This window comes from Grampus griseus (assembly GCF_964374135.1).
Source record: "Grampus griseus genome assembly, chromosome: 8".
Classification (NCBI taxonomy): domain Eukaryota; kingdom Metazoa; phylum Chordata; class Mammalia; order Artiodactyla; family Delphinidae; genus Grampus; species Grampus griseus.
In genome coordinates, this window is record NC_139002.1 from 24,498,888 (window position 1) to 24,523,453 (window position 24,566).

Consider the following 24,566-nt stretch of genomic DNA (forward strand, 5'->3'; position numbering starts at 1 on the left):
AGACATTTTTCCAAAGAAGACATACAGGTGGCTAACTGGCACATGGAAAGATGTTCAGCATTGCTAGTCATTAGAGAAATACAAATCAAAATTATGAGATATTACCTCACATCTGTCAGAATATCATCAAAAAGTCTACAAGTAACAAACATTGACAAGGATGTGGAGAAAAGGGAACCCTCATACACTGTTGGTGGGAGTGTAAATTCGTGCAGCAAATGTGGAAAACAGTATGGAGCTTCCTCAAAAAACTAAAAATAGAACTATTATATGATCCAGCAATTCCACTGCTGGGTATATATCCAAAGAAAATGAAAACACAAATCAAAAAGATATATTAACCCCAATGTTTATAGCAGCATTATGTACAATTGCCAAGATATTGAAGCAATCTAAGTATCCATCAACAGATGAATGGATAAAGAAGATGTGGTATGTATATATACAATGGAATATTACTCAGCTGTAAAAAAGAATGAAATTCTGCCATTTGCAACAATGTGAATGGACCTAGAGAGTATTATGCTTAGTGAAAAAGTCAGACAAAGACAAATACTCTATGTTATCATAGAGTATCTAAAAGCTAAAACAAATGAATGTATATAATAAAACAGAAACAGTCCTACAGATATAGAGAACAAGCTAGTGGTTACCAGTGGAGAGTGGGAAAAGGGGAGGGACAAGATAGGAATAAGGGATTAAGAGATACAAACTACTATGAATAAAATAGATAAGCAACAAGGATATTGTACAACACAGGGAAATATAGTCATTGTTTTGTAATAACATTAAATGGAGTATAATCTTTAAAAATAATGAAAATAATATAATATTGTAAATCAACTATACTTCAATAAAAAAGAGACAAATTGGAACATATTAGGCTATCAATTATAGGTGTCAATTTTAATTTTTATTATAGTTATTTTGATATCAAATATCATTTTCATTATTTCCTTTATAATTTCTATTTGATTTTCATTGAGTTCTAGTGACAGTTTCATAATGGAGTATGTAAATTAATTTAAAATATACTCCTTTGCTTATTCTCTTTTAGGACTTTTGCATGGCTTGGAAACAGGAATCAGAATTTACAAAGAGAGATAGAGCTGCCAGAGTCATTCAGAAGGCCTGGAAAAGTTTCCTTGTGAGTTTATTTCGGTTTTTTGCAGCTTTATTGAGATGTAATTGATATAGTTCACCTGTTTAAAGTATACAATTCAGGGACTTCCTTGGCGGTCCAGTGGTTAAGACTTTGCCTTCCAATGCAGGGGGTGTGGGTTTGATCCCTGGTTGGGGAACTAAGATCCCACGTGCCTTGTGGCCAAAAAACCAAAACATGGAACAGAAGCAATATTGTAACAAATTCAATAAAGACTTTAAAAAATAATAAAGTATACAATTCAACAGCTTTTAGTATATTAAAGAGTTGTATACCACCCTTTGCTTTATAAGTAGACTTTTTTTAAGTTTCAAAAAATTAGCATTAATTAATTATCTTATTAACCTCACTAATATTTATTGAGTTTCTGATCTGGGCCAGGCACTTTGATAATGGCTACTATGAGCAAAAGTATCACTAATTGGCTTATTTGGCTTTCACCTCTAAACATTTTATATCTTGACTCTGGAATCAGGTTTGTGAGCAAGTGTTGGGATACATTCACTCATTTAATATTTATTCAGTACCTACTCTTGAGGACGTAAAGTATATCTGGATTAATGTAGTAGTTTTTCACCATGCTCTAGTCTGAGTAGAATTAGTCTCCTTATCCAATAAGAAATATTCCAATTTGATTTACTGGGTTAGGTGAGAGCCAAGAGGTGAAATGACTTCTCTCTTTTCTCTAGGATAGCATCAACACTCTGTGTGTGAAGTGGTATGGCTCTCTTTCTAGCACACAAAAGTACCTTTATATCAGTTAATGATGTCTTGAAAAATAATTTCCATTATTTGCCTATGCTGGGGCACAACTATTGATTTCCAACACTAAAAAAAAAAGAATTTCCTTTAAAATCTACTATTCCTTTGTTGGTCTCTAACAGCATACTTGTCATCTAGGCTTAAGCTTTTCTGTCATTTGTAATTCTTCTCTCCCACATTCAAATCCAATCAGCCACATACCTTTGAACACCTGTTATGTTCCTGACACTGTGCTAGGCATTTTACAATACATTCTTGTGTTTAAGGAGCTTCAGTAGAGAAGCCATGTACATAAACAAACGTGTGTGTGTGTATTTTAACAAGATGGTAGACTGAACACACATTTTCACTTTCTATCCTTCTAGAACCCAACTGAAGTGACAATGTATAGAAAGTTAACCCATAACAGAGAGAAGGGAGTTCATGAGCAAATAGGAAATTTTATCTCATACCAAAAATAAATGGTAGTATCCTGTTGGACATATCTATGTAGAAGACTTGCCTATACATACCTTAAAGGGGCACTAATGAGATAGCTCGTTTGTCATTGGAACCCTAGAAAGGATGTCAATTAGGATTTAGCAATTTAAAAAGGCTAAAAGGAGAGTGACTATAGACAATAGGGTTAATTGAAGGTCTGTACATGGAACAGCTGTGCCAGTTGTCTCCACTGTCACTTCAAGACCCAAAGCTATAGGCAGGTGGTTATTTATCATTAGTCAAAAATCTACTGGTAGATGGATATTTACCATTGTGCATATAAGAGAAACAAACCCAGAGTAGCCCACAGCTTTGGAAAGATGGCAGCGGTAGAGCCAATAAAAAAGATCCCTTTGGTTCCAGAAAATCTCCTGAAAAAGAGGAAGGCTTATCAGACCCTCAAAGCCACCCAGGCAAAGCAGGTGCTTTTGCAAAGGAAGGAGCAGAGGAAAGGAGAAAAACTCAAGTTTAAGCAACTAGAATGGTTCCTACATGAGTCCTGGTGGCAACTATGTGACAGGGTGCGACTCAGACGAGAAGTGAAACCTCGTGGCTTGGAAGTGCCAGATAAACACTCCTTAGTCTTTGTTGTACACATCCAAATGATTAATGGGGTGAGTCTACTGGTGCAGAGGACCATTGCAAGACTTGGCCTGAATAAGATTTTCAGTGATGTCTTTATGAAAGTAACCCCTTAAACCATAAAAGCACTTCATATAGTGGAAACTTATGTGACCTGGGGATTTGCAAATCTGAAGTCTGTTCAGGAACTCATCTTTAAATGTGGACAAGCCAAGGTCAAGAATAAAATCGTCACACTGACAAACAACACAGTGATTGGGGAGCACCTGGGGAAGTTTGGTGTCGTTTGCTTGGAAGACCTCATTCATGGAGTTGCCTTCCCAGGGAAGGATTTTCAGGTGATCTCAGGGTTCTTGTGCCCTTTGCAACTCTAAGTAGCCTATTGTGCTACCAAGAATAGAGGGGGCTTCCTCAAGGAAGTGGGCTCACCTGGTTATCAAGGTGAATGCATCAATCGACTCATCTGGCAGCTGAACTAAACCCAGAATATCTGAAAGCACAGTGCATTGGAAGCATGTGTTTTTGTTTTATGGAATTGTTACCCATTATCTTCAAGGAAGATTATTTTCTGCTTTATCTTCAGAAACTGGAGGTAAAAGGTCAGGAAAAAGATGATGATGTTCACAGCAGGCAGTTTTCATCCCACCTCAGTTCCAAGGAAAATTTCCTGTGTGTCTTCTGTGATGACCACCATCCACCACTGAAACCAGCAAAGATTCACTCCATGGAGAAAGGAGTCCTGTTTTATCACATCTTCTATCCTGGGGTTTAATGTTGGTGAATGAATACCCAAGCATGAATACAGGACAGCAGTGAACCGAGCCCAGGGCCTTGTTTTGGAAAGAACTTGAAATACAATTGGAAAGAAGCACACAAAAATAATGCTCTCTGCTGTGAGTCCATGTTCTAACTTCAGTGACAGCTTGGCAAGCTCTCAGACGTGGCTGTCCCTAGGTGTATCTGGTAACTTCCTTATCCTTGCCTGCAATTGGCTTAGTTCTTTTCTCTAGCTCAGAATTTTAACCTACTCTTGGATCTGTGAGACAGATGGACCCTTTCCCCAGCCAAATGGAGTGTTTCCTGTTAAGAACATGGTGGTAGATTGCTGAGCCCCTGTGCCATCTATGACTCAGGGAAATGCCCACCATTTATTTCTGCTGGGCTTCAAGATGGAATTTTCTGGTTTCCCTGATGATCAGTCCTCTTCTTAAAACCCAAATCAGAAGCTGAAAAAGAATGGATATATGTATAACTGATCCACTTTGCTGTACACCTGAAACTAACACAACATTGTAAATCAACTATAACACAACATAAGTAAAAATTAAAAAAAAAACAAGGGACTTCCCTGGCAGCCCAGTGGTTAAGACTCTGCGCTTCCAATGCAGGGGGTGCAGGTTCAATCCCTGGTCAGAGAAATAAGATCTCATATGCTGTGCAGTAGCACAGCATCCCCCCCACCAAAAAGAAACAAACCCTGGAGGATTATCTCTTTAAAAAATTTACGTGAACCATCTGGGAAAGCTAGTTCTAGCATGGATTTGGTACTCCACAGTAAAACCCTCTTAATTTTAGTATTTGAGAGATGCCTTGTGTTATTGCTGGCTACCTGACCATACTTCCTCTAAGAAAGTCTGTTCATTAACCCACTTCACAAAGGCCCAAGGCAATCTTCCCATTCATGAGTGTGAACAGTGGAAAACCAGAGACTTACACAAAAGCACAGGATACTTACACTAGCTCCCTAGAAAAATTGACACAGACCTTCATTTGTCACTACTAATGGACAATCACCTGACATTTAAGGAAAACCAATGATGTAGAAACAGAAAGAAAAGAAAAAGAAATAACAGAATCTGAAGGAAATAAAAATGGTAATCAATTTAGCTTAGATCATTATGTTGAATGGCTCTAGGAAGGTTGTATCTGGAGACTAAATAGTACACCACGCAATAGAAGGTATGACTGAGAAGCTGGATTTAAAAAGACATTAGAGGGAGGTGGAGTCAAGATGGTGGTGTGGGAAGATGTGGAGTTAACATCTCCCCACAACTGGGGTGACTGCCAGCTACTGGTGGGAGACTCTGACACCCAAGGAGATGGGAGGAACCCCAAAGTGAACCAGTAGGACATAGGGGGACTGAAGGGGTGAGGAGAAGTGGAGTCCAGACGGGATCAGCACCCCAGAAGCTGGGGAGATCAGGAGAGGCAGGCAGGAGGGACTCTCTGAGAAGAGCAGGAGAGGACCAGAGAGCGATTGCCTGGTCCACTCAAGCCCAGGAAGCCTGCTGGGCTCCCAGGTGAGGTCCCCTGCCGTGCCTGGACCCCTTCTGTTCCTTGAACCTAAGCCCCACTCCCCACAGCCCCCAGGGCCTTTTCCAGTCCTGTAGGTCCTGAGCATTGGCCCCACCCACCACCCAAAACTTGCACTTGCTTAAGCCCCCCGCTCCACAGCCAAGGCCTTCGCCTCCCCTCCCTTTTCCCTCCTCTTTTTTATTATTGTGGTACTAATGTACCTTCTGGTTTCTGATTCATCTATATTTTTATTTTTATATTCTTCCTAACATATCTGTTAGTTTCCTAGTCTAATTTTATTTTTTACCTTGTTGTTGCTTTTTTTTTTTTTTTTTTTTTTTTGCCACCCCAGGTGGCTTGCACGATCTTGGTTCATGAGCCTGGAGCTGGGCCAAATCTCCTATGGTGGGAGTTCCAAGTCTGAACCACTGGACTAACAGAGAACCTCAGACTCCAGAGAATATTCACTGGAGTGAGGTCTCACAGAGCTCCTCATCTCAGCACCAAGACCCAGCTCTACACAATAGCCTACAAACTCCAGTGTTGGAAACCTCAGCCAAACAACTAGTAAGACAGGAATGCAATCCCACTCATTTAAAAAAAAAAAAGAGAGAGAGAGATGGCAAAAAAATATGTCACAGATGAAGGAGCAAGGTAGAAACCTACAAGACCAAATAAATGAAGAGGAAATAGGCAATCTACCTGAAAAAGAATTCAGTGTAATGATAGTAAAGATGATCCAGAATCTCAGAAATAGAATGGAGGCACAGATTGAGAAAATACAAGAAATGTTTAACAAAGATCTACAAGAACTAAAGAACAAACAAACAGAGATGAACAACACAATAACTGAACTGAAAAATACACTAGAAAGATCAATAACAGAATAACGGAGGCAGAAGAATGAATAAGTGAGCTGGAAGACAAAATAGTGGAAATAACTGCCAAGGAACAGAATAAAGAAAAAAGAATGAAAAGAATTGAAGACAGTCTCAGAGACCTCTGGGACAACAATAAACACACCAACATTCGAATTATAGGGGTCCCAGAAGAAGAAGAGAAAAAGAAAGGGTCTGAGAAAATATTTGAAGAGATTATAGTTGAAAACTACCCTAACATGGGAAGGAAATAGTCACCCAAGTCCAGGAAGCACAGACAGTCCCATACAAGATAAACCCTAGGAAAAACACACCAAGGCACATGTTAATCAAACTAAGAAAAAATAAATTCAAAGAAAATATATTAAAATCAGTAAGGGAAAAACAAAAAATAAAATACAAAAGAATCCCCATAAGGTTATCAGCTGATTTTTCAGTGGAAACTCTGCAGGCCAGAGAGAGTGGCAGGATATACTTAAAGTGATGAAAGAGAAAAACCTACAACCAGGATTACTCTACCCAGCAGGATCTCATTCAGATTCAATGGAGAAGTCAAAAGCTTTTCAGACAAGCAAAAGCTAAGAGAATTCAGCACCACCAAATAACTTTACAATGAATGCTAAAGGAACTTCTCTAAGTGGGAAATGCAAGAGAAGAAAAAGACCCACAAAAACAAACCCAAAACAATTAAGAAAATGGGAATAGGAACACACATATCGATAATAACCTTGAATGTAAATGGATTAAATGCTCCAACCAAAAGACTGGCTGAATGGATACAAGAGCAAGATCCATATATATGCTGTCTACAAGAGACCCACTTCAGACCTAGGGACACATACAGCCTGAAAGTGAAGGGATGGAAAAAGATATTCCATGCAAATGGAAATCCAAAGAAAGCTGGAGTAGCAACACTCATATCAGATAAAATAGACTTTAAAATAAAGGCTGTTACAAGAGATAAGGAGAGACAGTACATAATGATCAAAGGATCAATCCAAGTAGAAGCTATAACAATTATAAATGTTTATGCACCCAACATAGGAGCACCTCAATACATAAGGCAAATGCTAACAACCATGAAAGGAGAAATCGACAGTAGAAAATCCTAAAGTTGTCACCAGAAAACTACTAGAACTAATCACTGAATTTGGTAAGCTTGCAGGATACAAAATTAATGCACAGAAATCTCTGGCATTCCTATACACCAACAACGAAAAATCAGAAAGAGAAATTAAGGAAACACTCCCATTTACCATTGCAACAAAAAGAATAAAATACTTAGGAATAAACCTGCCTAAGGAGGCAAAAGACTTATACTCAGAAAACTATAAAACACTGATGAAAAAAATCAAAGATGACATAAACAGATGGAGAAATATACCATGTACTTGGATTGGAAGAATCAATATTGTGAAAATGACTATGCTACCCAAAGCAATCTACAGATTCAATGCAATCCCTATCAAACTACCAACAGCATTCTTCACAAAATTAGAACAAAAAATTTTAAAATTCGTATGGAAACACAAAAGACCCCGCAAAACCAAACAATCTTGAGAAAGCAAAATGGAGCTGGAGGAATCAGGCTCCCTGACTTCAAACTATACCACAGAGCTACAGTAATCAAAACAGTATGGTAATGGCACAAAAACAGAAATATAGATCAACAGTACAGAATAGAATGCCCAAAGATAAATCCATGCACATATGGGCACCTAATCTATGACAAAGGAGGCAAGAACATACAATGGAGAAAAGACAGCTTCTTCAATAAGTGGTGCCAGGAAAACTGGAGAGCTACATGTAAAAGAATGAAATTAGAACACTGCCTAACACCATACACAAAAATAAACTCCAAATGAATTAAAGGCTTAAATGTAAGACCAGACACTATAACACTCTTAGAGGAAAACATAGGAAAAACACTCTTTGACATAAACTATAGCAAGATCTTTTTTGACCCACCTCCTAGAGTAATGGAAATAAAAACAAAAATAAACAAATGGGACCTATGAAACTTAAAAGCTTTTGCACAGCAAAGGAAACCATAAACAAGATGAAAATACAGCCCTCAGAATGGGAGAAAATATTTGCAAATGAAACAACAGACAAAGGATTAATCTCCAAAATATACAAACAGCTCATGGAACTCAATATCTAAAAAACAAACAATCCAGGGTAAAAATGGGCAGAAGACCTAAATAGACATTTCACCAAGGAAGACATACAGATGGCCAAGAGTCACATGAAAAGATGCTCCACATCACTAATTATTAGAGAAATGCAAACCAAAACTACAATGAGGTATCACCTCACACCAGTCAGAATGGCCATTATCAAAAAATCTAGAAACAATAAGTGCTGGAAAGGGTGTGGTGAAAAGGGAACCCTCCTGCACTGTTGGTGGGAATGTAAATTGATACAACCACTATGGAAAACAGTATGGAGGTTCCTTAAAAAACTAAAAATAGAATTACCATATGACCCAGCAATCCCACTACTGGGCATATACCCAGAGAAAACCATAATTCAAAAAGAGACATGTGGACTTCCCTGGTGGCGCAGTGGTTGAGAGTCCACCTGCCGATGCAGGGGACACCGGTTCGTGCCCCGGTCCTGGAAGATCCTTTATGTCGTGGAGCGGCTGGGCCCGTGAGCCATGGCCGCTGAGCCTGCGCGTCCGGAGCCTGTGCTCCACAACAGGAGAGGCCACAACAGTGAGAGGCCCGCGTACCGCAGGAAAAAAAAAGAGACATGTACCACAATGTTCATTGCAGCACTATTTACAATAGCCAGGACATGGAACCAACCTAAATGTCCATCAACAGATGAATGGATAAAGAAGATGTGACCCATATATACAATGGAATATTATTCAGCCATAAAAAGAAATGAAATTGAGTTATTTGTAGTGAGGTGGATGGACCTAGTGTCTGTTATACAGAGTGAAGTTAGTCAGAAAGAGAAAAACAAATACCATATGCTAACGCATATGTATGGAATCTAAAAAAAAAAAAAATGGTACTCATGAACCTAGTTGCAGGGCAGGAATAAAGAGGTAGACATAGAAAATGGGTTTGAGGACATGGGGTGGGAGGGCAAAGCTGGGGCGAAGTGAGGGTAGCATCCACATATACACACTACCAAATGTAAAATAGTTGGCTCATGGGAAGCAGCAGCATAGCACAGGGAGATCGGCTTGGTGCTTTGCGATGACCTAGAGGGGTGGGATAGGGAGGATGGGAGGGAAGCTCAAGAGGGAGTGGATATGGGGACATGTGTATGCATGTGGCTGATTCGCTTTGTTGTGCAACAGAAACTAACACAGTATTATGAAACAATTATACACCATAAAGATCTTTAAAAATTTTTTTTTAATCTGGCAAAATGTCTGAACTTTATGGGTTGATATTCCCTTTTGTTCTTTGTTGGTATTCCATTTAAATATTGTAAAACTTTGAAATAATGCTACCTTTATCACCACAAACACTACCAATATAAAATTGGTAGAAATATAAGAGAAAGAGGAGATAAATTAATTAAAATAACTATTACAATTAAAAAATCAAGAGAAAAGTTTGTGTAGAGACTACATTCCTTGTTGCTGCAGCTGATCCCACCTACTGCTCACTATGTTCACTGATGTTCAGCCAGCATCTCAATTGGCCAGAGTACTTTGCCAGGTAGAATAACACAAAACTTACTTTATGGAAGATCATGTTAAATAACTAGAATCCAGCAGAGTCCAGATGTAAGATAAAAAGTGTGTCATACAGAATACTTACCCAATGATGATAGAGCATTGCTCCCAAACCCTGAATGTTTCTTCTGTGATTCATACAGTAGTATAGGTTTCACAGATCATCATGAACCACCATCACAATTCCATTTGTCATTGTTTTTACTCAGCCCTAAAGGGCCAACTAATGTTATCACTTGCACTGAAGCCCTGGACCATCCAGAGAGACTTCTCTTTCTTAGGTTTCACTCCAAACTAACAGATTTTCGGGCTTCCCTGGTGGCGCAGTGGTTGAGAGTCTGGCTGCCGATGCAGGGCACACGGGTTCGTGCCCTGGTCCGGGAAGATCCCACATGCCGCGGAGTGGCTGGGCCCGTGAGCCATGGCCGCTGAGCCTGCGCGTCCGGAGCCTGTGCTCCGCAACAGGAGAGGACACAACAGTGAGAGGCCCGCGTACCTCAAAAAAAAAAAAAAAGAAAGAAAAACTAGCAGATTTTCAAGACCCTTGTAAATTGTCAGGCAGCACACCAAACTCTAAGGACCCTCAAACTTTGCACAGAAGTGGTAGATGTTTTTTGAAATTTTTTGTTGAAGTGTAGTTGATTTACGATGTTGTGTTGGTTTTGGGTGTACAGCAAAGTTTTTCAGTTATATAAATATATCCTTTTCCATTATAGTTTATTACAAGATATTGAGCATAGTTCCCTATGCTATACAGTAGGTCCTTGTTGGTTATCTATTTTATCTAGAGTAGTGTGTGTATCAGTTAATCCCAAGCTCTTAATTTATCCCTCCCCCCACTTCCCCTTTGGTAATCATAAGTTTGTTTTCTATGTCTTTGAGTCTGTTTTTGTTTGATAACTACATTCATTTGTATTTTTTTTTTTAGATTCCACAAAAAAATAGATAAAATAAAAAATAAAAAGAGGTTAGAAACTCCGAAAAACAACTAACCATGAAAGTCATGGTTCAAATATAAGGCAAATTAATATATTTCTAACCTCTATGTAAAGAGAATAATTTGATTTTTTTTTAATATCTTTATTGGAGTATAATTGTTTTACAATGTTGTTAGTTTCTGCTGTATAGCAAAGTGATTCAGCTATACGTATACATATATCCCCATATCCCCTCCCTCTTGCATATCCTTCCCACCCTCCCTATCCCACCCCCCCATCCCACCCCTCTAGGTGGTCACAAAGCATGGAGCTGATCTCCCTGTGCTATGTGGTTACTTCCCACTAGCTAGCTATTTTACATTTGGTAGTGTATATATGTCAATGCCACTCTCACTTCGTCCCAGCTTACCCTTCCCCCTCCCCATGTCCTCAAGTCCATTCTCTAAGTCTGCGTCTTTATTCCTGTCCTGCCCCTAAGTTCATCGGAACCTTTTTTTTTTTAGATTCCATATATATGTGTTAGCATACGGTATTTGTTTTTCTCTTTCTGACTTACTTCACTCAGTATATTTGATCTTGATTCTAGATACATTCTACTTCAAGTGGCCCAGAGGGTGACTTCTAAATAAAGATGCATAGTTTTAGCATATTATGTGGCCCTGTAATTGAATAATTTGCATAGTCGTAGTAATGTGAATGCAGTTTTTTCTGTAATTTAAGATATTTTTATCAAAGTACTTTGTGTACTTCTTTAAAATAATGTGAAAGAACTTACACTAAAAAGCAAGTCTTTACCCCATCTCACTACCTTCCACCTTCATACTCTAAAAGCAACCACTTTTATCTAACTTTTTGTTTTAGATCTTCTAGTCACTAGTTCCATGCTTCTAAATAATATGCTTATTATATTTTACTTATCAACTTTAGAAGTGATCTGTTGACTTTCTGCAAAGATGATTAAGAATTTACCTTACTTATCCTCCAAAACCCTGCTTATCTCCCCCCTCAGTATCATGTCATTGTTTTAATTCCTCTGTTTCTTACCTTGCTGCTTTAAAGACTTTTGTTTCTTGTTCCATCATGCTAACAAAGGATCACTTGACTCCTTATTATATATGATGAGGATATAAATATCCCTATCCTTTTCTTCACATATCTTGCAATATTCAAATCCCCAAGTTCCATCACCTCTCCCTTGTCAATATTCACTTGGAGGAGTTTTTCAAATATCCTGAATACAAATCCTTTATTGCAATATAAAATATCATCTTCCAGGGTACCTCACTTCCCTCTTAAAGGTGTTTTTGATAAGTCTTTAATTTTAATAAGATCCAGTTTATCATTTGTTCTTTACGGTTAGTGCTGTCTGTGTCCATTTAAGAAGTGTTTATGTAGAAGGTACTGTCATCAAGATGGTGTCAAAAGTCCAGGTCCCCCAGTGTTCCAGGACGTTTCCTGGGAGGTGCACTCAGGTCTTGCCTCATGGGGATCACTGGGGGAATCTGCAGGGCTCGACCACTGGGGATTTGATAGAGACAGAGAAAAGAGGGGCATGGCTGACAGCAACCTGTGCTCAGATCTTGGCAGTTTGCATTACCGCTTACAGCAATACCTGAGCAGAGATCTCAGCCAGGCTCTGCCCATCTGCAGAGCTGAGCCAGTGGCCCCATCTGGCCAGGGAGCTCAGTTGGCAGTTCTACCTGATATGGGTCCCAAACCAACAGGTTTTACTGACTACGGAAACTGTTTTATGGCCCCACTTAGGCAAGGAAGCAAATTCGCAGCCCCACCCGATTTATGAGCATAGTCTTCAGTCCTGCCCAACCAGGAAGCCTAGCCAGTCACGAAGCCCAGAAACAGATCCAAGCCTATGGCTTTGCCTAATTACTGAGTACAAACTGTAGCCAGGGACTTCCCTGGTTGTGCAGTGGTTAAGAATCCACCTTCCAATGCAGGGGACACAGGTTTGAGCCCTGGTCCGGGAAGACCCCACATGCCGCAGAACAACTAAGCCCATGTGCCACAACTACTAGCCTGCGCTCTAGAGCCCGTGAGCCACAACTACTGAGCCTGCACGCCTAGAGCCGGTGCTCCACAACAAGAGAAGCCTCTGCAAGAAGAAGCCCACGCACCGCAAGGAAGAGCAGCCCCTGCTCGCCGCAACTAGAGAAAGCCCGCACGTAGCAACGAAAACCCAACGCAGCCAAAAATAAATAAATAAATTTATTTTTAAAAAGACCTTTTAAAAAACTGTAGCTAAAGGGAGCCTAGCCAGTGACTCCACCCAATTGCAGAGCATAGCCTATGGTCCCACCCAGCTAGGGTCCCTGGACAGTGACCCCATCCAACCAAGGAGCACAGTCTCTAGACCCCCCACAACTGCATGATATAACTGGAGGCCCTGCCCAACTAGAGAGCCTGGCCAGTGACCACCTCCAACAGAGGAGCACACCCAGCAGCTTACTCCATCACAAAACCCAGCCTACAGCCTTGCCCAACTTTGGGGCAAAGCCTATGGCCCTACCTGATCACAGAACACAGCCTGTGGCTGCATCCAACCACAAAGCCTTGCTTGTAGCTTTGCCCGAACATGAAGTCTGGCCAGCAGCACCATCTGGTAAGGGAGCACATCCTGAGGCCTCACCCAACCAGGAGTGATTGCAGAGCCCAGCCTGCAGCCCTGCTTAGTTGCAGAGTCCAGCCAGTGGCACCTCCCTGCCAGGGAACACAGCCTATGACTTCACCTAACCAGAGGTGATTGCAGAGCCCAGCTAGTAGTCCTGCCTGAAAGTAAGTAAGCCATCATGCCCACCTCAGAACATGGGCAGTGACCTCACCCAAATAGACACCCCAATAGCAAGCCTCCACCTGCCCATGGATGCTACCAGATGACCCATCCAGTACCCCAAGCTGAGCTAACTGATGAAGGTCTTTCTCTGCTGAAGGGAACCTCTAGAGTCTGGAAGAAAAGACCACTTACTCAGATGCACAGATACCAAAGTAAACATGACACCACCAAAAGAAACTAATAAAGCTCCAATAATTTACTCAAAGTATGGGTCTGTGAACTGTCTAACAAAGAATTCAGAATAATCCTCTTGAGGAAGTTCATGGAACTACAAGAACATGTAGACAGACAACTACATGAAATTGGGAAAACAGTACATGAACAAAGTGAGAAGCTCAACAAAGAAATAAAAGCTATCCTCCAAAAAGCCAAAAAGACATCCTAGATCTGAATAATAAAAAAACTGAGCTAAAGAATTCCAACAGCAGACTCCATCAAAAAGACAAGAGATAAGTGCCGGCGAGGATGTGGATAAAAGGGAATCTTGTACACTCTTGGTGGGAATGTAAACTGGTACCACCACTATGGAAAGCAGCATGGACATTACTCAAAAAATAAAATAAAAAATAGAACTACCATATGATCCAGCAATTTCACTTGTGGATATTTTTCTGAAGGAGATGAAATCACTACCTCAAAGAGACAGCTGCACTCCCATGTTCATTGCAGCATATCTACACTAGCCAAGACATAGAAACAACCTAAGTATCTGTTGACAGATGAATGGATAAAGAAAATGTGATAATGTTTTATATATTATATATTATATTATGTGAAGATATTATATATAAACATTTAATATTAGTATAGCATATTAATATTATTTATAACGGAATATTATTCAACCATGAGAAGGAAGGAAATCCTGCCATTTGTAACAACATGAATGGATCTGGAGGGCACTATGCTAAGTGAAATAAGTCAGGCAGAGAATGATGAATTCTGTATAATGTATGCTCTCATTTATATGTGGAACCAAAAAAACCCTGGACTCTTAGATATAGGGGGTACATTGTTGCTAGAAGGGGTGGTGGGGATGTAGGGGAGGGATGAGCGGAGATCATCAAAGGGTACAAACTTCCAGTTATAAGATTAATATGTTCTAGGAATGTAATGTACAGCATGGTGACTCTAGTTAACAGTATTGTGTTGAATAATTGAAAGTTGCTAAGAGAGTAGATCTTAAAATTCTTACCACTCACACAGTAAATGGTAATTATGTGAGGTGAAGGGTGTGTTAACTAAATTTTTGTGGTATTCATTTCACTATATATGTAGATCAAATCATCATGTTGTATACCTTAAATTTGCACAATGTTATATATCAGTTATGTCTCAATAAAGATGCGGGGGAGTTAGAAATATTTGTTTAACCCAAAGTCAGAAGATATTTTCCTTATGTTTCTTCTAGAGGCTTAGTTGTTTAGTTTCACATTGAGATCTGGTATCCATCTCCAACTAATGTTTGTGTATGATAACAGGGACAAAGGTCATTTTTTTCCTTATGGATAATCAAATGACCAGGTATCTTTTATTGAAAAATACCATCTTTCCACAATAAATTGCAGTGGTGCCTTTGTAAAGTCATGAAATCATATATGTGAACTGTTTCTATAATTTCTACTCTGTTGCATTGGATTATTTTGTCTATATTTGGGTTAACACAACATTGTCTTAATCTGTAGCTTTATAATAAGAGTGGATATATGTTAATAGAGTCCTCTAACTTTGTTCTTCAAGATTATTTTACCTATTTTAGGACTTTTGCATTTCCGTATAAACATTGGAATCAACTTGTTTTAATTTCTAAAAAAATTTTGTTGGCATTATAATTGGGATTGCATTAAATCAATTGATCAGTTTGGGGAGAACTAATATCTTACTATGCTCACGGGTTTTTTTAACATGGTGTATCTCTTCATTTATTTATATCTTCTTTAATTCCTCTCCATAATGTTTTGTAGTTTATAGTGCAGAAGTCTTATACATCTTTCATTTGATTTCTAGGTTATTTGGCTTTTTATGCTAAAGTAAGTGGTGTTATTTATTAAATCTTATTTTCTAACTGTTCATTTCTAGTTTATATAAATATTTATTTTTATATACTGACTAAATATACATTTATTATTTCTAATTGCTTTTTAATAGGTCCTTTCAGATTTTTTTTAGATTTTATTGAAGTATAATTGATTTACAGTGTTGTGTTAATTTCTGCTATACAGCAAAGTGACTCAGTTATACATATATATATTCTTTTTCATATTCTTTTCCATTATAGTTTGTCACAGGATGTTGAATATAGTTCCCTGTGCTATACAGTGGCACCTTGTTGTTTATCCATCCTATATATGATAGTTTGCCTCTGCTAAACCCAAATTCCCATTCCTTTCCTCCCCTACCCCACCTCCCCCTTGGCAACCACAAGTCTGTTCTCTATATAGGTGAGTCTGTTTCTGTTTTGTAGATATGTTGATTTATATTGAATTTTAGATTCCACATATAAGTGATATCATATGGTATTGGTCTTTCTCTTTCTGACTTATTTTGCTTAGTTTGATAATCTCTAGATCCATCCATGTTGCTGCAAATGGCATGAATTCATTGTTTTTGATAGCTGAGTATCTTTCAGATTTTCCACATAATCATGTCATCTTTGCATGATGACTTTCATTTTTCCTTTGCAAACTTTATACTTGTTATTTCTTGTTCTTGCTTTTTTGCACTGACTAGACCCTCCAGCACAATACTCAAAAGAATTATGGACATTCTTTTCTTTTTCCTGAACACAGAGAGAAGGCATATAATATTCCACTGTAAGCTGTTATCTGTATTTTTTTGTAGAAACTCATTATCTGTTTAAGGAAGTTAACTTAATTCCTCATTTGCTAAGATTTTTATTCTTGTTTTTATGAAAACTCTGGGTATTGAATTTGATCAAATGTTTTTGCTGCTCCTAAATGGTCATATGGTCTCCTTCATTCTCTTTACGTGGTAAATTACATTCATTGACATTCAAATGTCAAACCAACCTTGTATTCCTGGAATAAACTCCACTTCATCCTGATTGTTACCCTTTTGGTATATCCTGGATTTGATTTGCTAAGCATTGGCTTAGGATTTTCTGCATATTTATTTTTAAATTCAATTTTTCTTTGTTGTAATGTCCTTACCAGGTTTTGTATCAGTATTATGCTGGTCTCCTAAAAGGAATTGGGAAGTTTTTCTTCTTTTTCATTATCTCTAAGAGTTTGTGTGATTGGTATTATTTTTTCTATAAATGTTTGGAATAACGCATTAGCAAAGCCATGTGTGCTAGGAGTTTTCCATATAGAAAGGTTTTTAACTATGAGTTCCATTTCTCTAATAATACAGGACTATTCAGATGTGTGCTTCTTCTTGTACCCATTTTGATAAATTACTTTTTCAAGGAATTTGTCCATTTTGTTTGTTTTTATTTAGGTATAATTGACATATAACATTATATTAATTGCAAGTGGGCAACATAATCATTCAAAATTTGTATGTATTGTGAAATAATCACCACAATAAGTCCAGGTAACATCTGTCACCATAGATAGTTACAAAAAATTTTTTTCTTGTGTTGAAGACTTTTAAGATTTACTCTCTTAGCAACTCTCAAATATTCAATACAATACAATTAACTATAATTCACCATGCTTTACATTACACCCCATGACTTAATTATGCTATAACTGGAAGTTTGTACCTTTTGACCCCCTTCATTTATTTCTCCCACCCCCCATCCCCCACCTCTGGCAATAATCATTTTGTTCTTTTTGTCTACGAGCTTATTGTTGTTGTTGTTTAAATTCCATGCATAAGTAAGATCATATGGTGTTTGTCTTTCTCTGACTTATTTCACTCAGCATAATGTTCTCAAATTCCATCCATGTAGTTGCAAATGGAAAGATTTTGTTATTTTTTATGGCTGAATAGTATTCTGTTATATATATATATATATACACATATATGTACGTGTATATATATGCCACATCTTCTTTATCCATTTATCCATCAATGAGCACTTAGGTTGTTTCCATACTTGACTATTGAAAATAATGCTGCAATGAACATGGGGGTGCATATATCTTTTTGAATTAGTGTTTTTGTTTTCTTCGAACAAATACTCAGAAGTGGAGTTGCTAGATCACATGGTAGTTCTACTTTTTATTTTTTGAGGAATCTCCATACCATTTTTCATACTGGCTGAACCAATTTCCATTCATACAAACAATGCAGAAGCGTTCCCTTTTCTCCACTTCTTTGCCAGCACTTGTTATTTCTTGGTTTTTTGATAATAATCATTCTAACAGGCTTGAAGTGACATCTTGTTGTGGATTTGATTTAAATTAAGGAATTTGTCCATTTTGTTTAAATTGTCAAATCTATTTTAGCCAAAATTTGTTTACAATCTCCTTTCATTATCCTTTTAATGTCTGTAAGACTTGTAGTGGTATTGTTAATAAGTGTTTTCTCTTCATTTCTCTACATCTGCATTTCTAGGAGTTTATCAATTTTATTAATCTTTTAAAAAAAACTGTTCTTTGGCTTTGTTGGTTTTCTCTATTTTAACTCTATTTTCTATTTCATTGATTTCCAAACTTATCTTTGTTGTTTTTTCTTTCATTTTGGGGCTTTTATTTGCTGTTCTTTTTCAAAGTTCTTGGGATGGAAAATTAGATCTTAGATTTTCAACTTTTATTCTTTTTATAGTATATGTATTTTGACCTATTAAAGTTCTCCCTTAGCATTTCTTTAGATTTATCCACACAGGTTTTGATACGTCATATAATTATTACCTCAGCTTGGAATATTTCATAATTTTCAATGTAATTTTTTTTTTTTTTCTGTGGTATGCGGGCCTCTTACTATTGTGGCCTCTCTCGTTGTGGAGCACAGGCTCTGGACGTGCAGGCTCAGGCCTAGCTGCTCCGCGGCATGTGGGATCTTCCCGGACCAGGGCACGAACCCGTGTCCCCTGCATTGGCAGGCAGACTCTCAACCACTGCACCACCAGGGAAGCCCCAATGTAATTTTTTGACTCATGGGTTATTTAGAGCCACATTGATTAATGACCAAATATTTAGGAATTTTCTAGTTATCTTTTTATTATTGATTTCTGGTTTAATTCCACTGCAGCCAGACAACATACTTTAAATGGTTTTAATAACTCAAAACTTGCTTGGTACAGAAAAATTCTATTTTGATAAATGTTCCATGTGATCTTGAGAAAAAAATGTATTCTTCTATCGGTTAGGTCAAGTTAGTTAATTATGTTTTTCAAATCTTTTGTAGCTGTCTTAGTCTGTTCGGGCTGCCATAACAAACTATTATAGGCTGGGTGGATTATAAACAACAGAAATTTATTTATTATAGTTCTGGAGGCTAGGAAGTCCAAAATCAAGGCACTAGCAGACTTGGTACCTGTTGAGAACCTGCTTCCTGGTTCTTGTTATGTCCTCACATGTTGGAAGGGATGAGTGATCTCTCTGAGCCCTTTTTTTTTCTTTTAAATTAGTTTTATTAGTTACCTACTTTATACAAATTAGTATATATATGTCAATCCCAATCTCCCAATTTATCCCATCACCACCAACTCCCGCCCCCCCGCTGTCCCTGCTTTGTGTCCATACATTTGTTCTCTGCATCTGTGTCTCTATTTCTGGCTTGCAAACCAGTTCATCTGTACCATTTTTTCTAGATTCCACATATATGCGTTAATATATGATATTTGTTTTTCTCTTTCTGACTTACTTCACTCTATATGACAGTCTCTAGGTCCATCCACATCTCTACAAATGACCCAGTTTCATTCCTTTTTATGACTGAGTAATATTCCATTGTATGTATTTACCACATCTTCTTTATCCATTCATCTGACTGAGCCCTTTTTTATAACGGCACTAATCCCATTCATGAGGGCTTTACCCTCATGACCTAATCATCTCCCAAAGGTCCAGCCTCCTCCTACCATCACCTTGGGGGTTAGAATTTCAATATGAATTTTGGAGAGACAGAAATATTTAGTCTATAGCAGGAGACTTACTAATTTTTTGCCTATTTGTTCTATCAGTGCTTGAGAAAAGTAGGTTAAAGTTTTCCATTATGATTGGGGATTCATTTATACTCCTGGTAATTGTGTTAATGTTAGCTTTACATATTTTGAAGTAATGTTGTTAGGTACATATCAGCTCAAGATGGTTACACCTTATTGTTGAGTCGAACCTAATCAATATGAAATATTGTTTCTTATATTTTCCAAAATTTTTGCCTTAAAGTCTATTTTATTTTGTATTGATAAAGTTACCCTAGTTTAATTTTGGTTAGTGTTTGCATGGTATATTTTCTTATTCTGTTACTTTCTAACTTTTTGCATCCTTTGTAAATAATACAGAGCTGGATCTAATTTTGGTTAGTCTTAAATAATCATTGTCTTTTAATTAGCATGGTTAGATCATTTATATTTATTATAATTATGGTATTTGTTTAATTTAAGTCTACCATATTGCTGTTGCTTTTCTACTTATCATCTGTTTTTCATATATTTTTCCTGTTTCCCATTTCTTTGTATTATTTAAATGATTTTAATATATCATTATTTTCTTCTGCATTAATTTTTCGTTATTTTGATTGATTTAAGATGTTCATAAATTATTTGCTACTCTTTCTGTTGAGAGGTTAGGGGCAATCTTCTTCCTTTTATTTAGGCTATTATAGGCTTGCTTTACCACTAAAACCAATAAAATAGAACATGACATACTGGGACCTCTAAGCTTAGGTAATAAATATGGAGAACAGTATGGAGGTTCCTTAAAAAACTAAAAATAGAACTACCGTATGACCCAGCAATCCCACTACTGGGCATATACCCTGAGAAAACCATAATTCAAAAAGAGTCATGTACCACAATGTTCTCTGCAGCTCTATTTACAATAGCCAGGACATGGAAGCAACCTAAGTGTCCATCGACAGATGAATGGATAATGAAGATGTGGCACATATATACAATGGAATATTAGCCATAAAAAGAAACAAAATTGAGTTATTTGTAATGATGTGGATGGACCTAGAGTCTGTCATACAGAGTGAACTAAGTCAGAAAGCAGAAAACAAATACTGTGTGCTTACACATATATATGGAATCTAAAAAATATATATATATGCATATATATATATATACACATATATATGTACATATATACACATATATATGTATGTATATATATGTGGTTCTGAAGAACCTAGGGGCAGGACAGGAGTAAAGATGCAGATGTAGAGAATGGACTTGAGGACATGAGGAGGGGGAAGGGTAAGCTGGGACCAAGTGAGAGATTGGCATGGACTTATATGTACTACCAAATGTAAAATAGATAGCTAGTAAGAAGCAGCCACATAGCACAGAGAGATCAGCTCGGTGCTTTGTGACAACTTGGGGGTGGGATAGGGAGGGTGGGAGGGAGATGAAAGAGGGAGAAGATATGGGGATATATGTATATGTATAGCTGATTCAGTTTGTTATAAAGCAGAAACTAACACACCATTGTAAAGCAATTATACCCCAATAAAGATGTTAAAAAAATAAAAATAAAGACAGTGCCCAGCTTAAAAAGAAAAAAAAAAAAAAAAAGCATTGCAGGCGGCCCAGTTTCAATCCCTGGTCAGGGAACTAAGATCCTGCAAGCCATGTGGTGTGGCCATAAAAAAGAAACATTGCAGTGTCCATGTCTGTGTCATGGAATGCTCATTCTAGATGAAGCCAGCCACAAGGTACAACAACCCTGAAACTGCCATGCCAAGCTAGCCTAATGGAAAGGCTGTCTACAGAGATTGGTGATTGGCCATCCCCAGATTTATCAGCTATTCCATCCCGCTTACAAGATACATAACTGAAAAAGCCATTTTCAATATTCCTTCCCCAGCAGATAAAACAGAAAAAGAACCAAGAAACAAGCCTGATAGCTAGAATTGAGGCCCCTGACATAGGGCCCCACTTGAGTCATCCCAGCCATTCCCAGCTTTGTAATCCATCTCAGATGAAGTCTCAATCACTGTGGAAGTGAGACCAGACATCCCTACTCTGCCCTACCATAATTTGCAACCCATAATTGTGAGCATAATAAAATGGTGGTTGTTTTACATCACTAAGTTTTGGGGGTAGTTTGCTACAGAGCAGTAGATTACCATAACAGTTACATATTATCTTAATGGGGTAACTTAGAGTTTACAATATGCGTCCTTGACTAATTAATGCCTACATTAAGTTAGTACTTTTACCCTTTCCAGAACAATGCAAGAATCTTAAAATGGGTTAACTCCCTTTATCGTCTTTCCCTTTTGTGCTATTTGTTGTCAGTTTTCACTTACATTTTTGTTTTAAATATAAGAAGACATTATTTTTATTGCCTTAAACAATTAGTATTTACTTTTTGTTGTGGTAAATATACATAACATAAAATTTACCATAATAACCACTTTTAGGTGTACAGTTTAGTGACATTAATTACATTTACAACGTTGTGTAGCCATTTCCACTATCCACTTCTAGAACTTTTTCATAATCTCAAACAGAACTTCCTGTATCCACTAAACAATAACTCTCCATCCTCCACTGCCCCCTAGGCCATGGTAACCTCTATTTTACTTTCTGTATCCATGAATTTGTCTATTCTAGGTAGTTTGTATAAGTACATTTGTCCTTTTGTCTCTGCTATTTCATTTAGTATAATGTTTTCAAGTTTCATCTAATTTATAGCATGCATCAGAATTTCATTCCTTTTAAAGGCTGAATAATATTCCATTGCATTTATATACTACATTTTGTTTATCCACTCCCTTTTAACAGATCTTGGGTTGTTTACACATTTTGGCTATTGTGAATAATGCTACTATGAAAATTGTTGTATAAGTATCTGTTTGAGTACCTCTTTCAATTCTTTCGGGTTCATATCTAGAAGTGGAAGTACTGAATCATATTGCAATTCTATGTTTAAATTTTTGAGGAATGATCAAAATGTTTTCCATTGTGGCAGCACCATTTTACATTTTCACTAGCAGTGCACACATTTTCCAATTTCTCTACACTCTTGCCAAAACCTATTTTCTATTTTTTTATGATAGCTATCCTAATGGATGTGAAGTTGTATCTCATTGTGATTTTGATTTTGATTTCCTTTATGACTATTGATGTTGAGCATCTTTTTATGTATTTATTGACCATTCATAAATTTCTCTGGAGAAATGAGTATTTGAGACTTTTGCCCATTTTTGAATTGAGTTATTTGTTGTTTTTATTGTTGTGATGTGGGAGTTCTTTACATATTTTGGATATTAACCCCTTATCGAATATCTGCTTTGCAAATATTTTCTTCCATTCTGTGGATTGCCCTTTCAGCCTCTTGACTGTGTCCTCTGCCACGCAAAAGTTTTAAATTTTGATATAGTCCACTCTATCCTTGTTTTTCTTTAGTTGCTGTGCTTGCAGGGTAATGTCCAATAAATCATTGCCAAATTCAATGTCATGAAGCTTTTCTCTTTTATTTTCTTCTAAGAGTTTTAGGTTGCAGCTCTCATTTTTAGGCCTTTGATCCACTTTGCATTAATGTCCAATTTCATTATTTTGTATGTGGATATCCAGTTTTCCCAGCATCATTTGTTGAAAAGACTGTCCTTTCCCCATTAATAATCTTGGCACCCTTGTCAAAGTCAATTATACATGTAGGAGTATATTTTGGGGTTCTCTATTCATTCCATTGGTCTTATGTCTGTCCTAATGCCAATGCCAAACTGTTTTGTAGCAAGTATTGACATCAGGATGTGTCTGGCTATTTGGGGGCCCTTGAGATTCCACATGAATTTTAGAATGTACTTTTATATGTCTTTTAAAAGTGACATTGGAATTTTGATAGGGATTGCACTGAATCTGTAGATTACTTTGGGTAATATTTTCATCTTACCAATATTAAGTCTTCCAATCCATGAACACAGTATGTCTTTCCATTTATTTATGTCTCCTTTAATTTCAGTATTCATTTTTTATTTATTTATTTATTTTTAATAGGGGTATAGTTGTTTTACAATGTTGTGTTAGTTTCTACTGTACAGTGAAATGAAATAGAGTTCCCTGTGCTATACAGCAGGTTCTTATTAGTTATCTGTTTTATACATATTAGTGTATATATGTCAGTCCCAATCTCCCAATTCATCCCACCTCACCCCCCACATTCTCCCCTTGGTGTCCATACGTCCAGTATTCATTTTTATTTCTCCAGATATTTACACCTTCCAGGGACCTTCATTCCTCCCTACAGTTCTGTGTTTCCCTATGGTATTACTTTCCTGCAACATAAGGTATTCCCTACAGTAGTTGTCGTAGGGCAGATCTCCTGTGAAAAATTCTTTCAGCTTTTGTTTGTCTGAAAACATCTTTATTTCACTTTTGTTTTTGAAGAATATTATCAACATGATAGAAATCTAAGTTGTCACATTCTGTGTTTTTTTTTCCCCCTTAGCACCTTAAATATGACATTCCATTCTATTCTGGATTCCATGGTTTCTGTTAAAAAAAAAATCAAGGACCAGTTTTACTCTTTCAACCCTGAAAGTAATGTGTCTTTTATTGTCTGGATGCTTTTAAATTGCCTCTATGTTTTGTTTTTAGCAGTTTAAATTCGATGTGCCTATGTGTCATTTTCATTTTTTGTCCTGCTTGAATAAGTTGACAATAGAATAATCCAGCAGAGTCCATGCCTTGTTACCCTAGCATACTTACTTCTTCTAACCATATTTAACTTCCAAATAATGTCAATATTAAAATTATGCTTCCACCTAACGTGATACAACTATCCCTCATATAGATTAAAACAAACTAATCCTCTTCCCCAAAGTAATTTTATTTATC

At 37.3% G+C, this 24,566-nt stretch overlaps 1 protein-coding gene and 1 pseudogene across 2 annotated transcripts in view; both read left to right on the forward strand.

Annotated features, from left to right (window-relative positions):
- Positions 1 to 1,066: 1,066 nt before the first annotated feature.
- Positions 1,067 to 24,566, forward strand: part of LOC309826602 (protein MFI) — a gene marked incomplete at both ends in the record, with an annotated part of 89,876 nt that continues 66,376 nt past the window's right edge. The window contains 1 exon segment of the mRNA XM_082660859.1: positions 1,067 to 1,147. Coding sequence (XP_082516985.1) covers positions 1,067 to 1,147 — 81 coding nt within the window.
- LOC309825943 (large ribosomal subunit protein uL30-like) lies at positions 2,725 to 3,465 on the forward strand (annotated as a pseudogene). Its single transcript has one exon. The product of its transcript is annotated as a large ribosomal subunit protein uL30-like (transcript).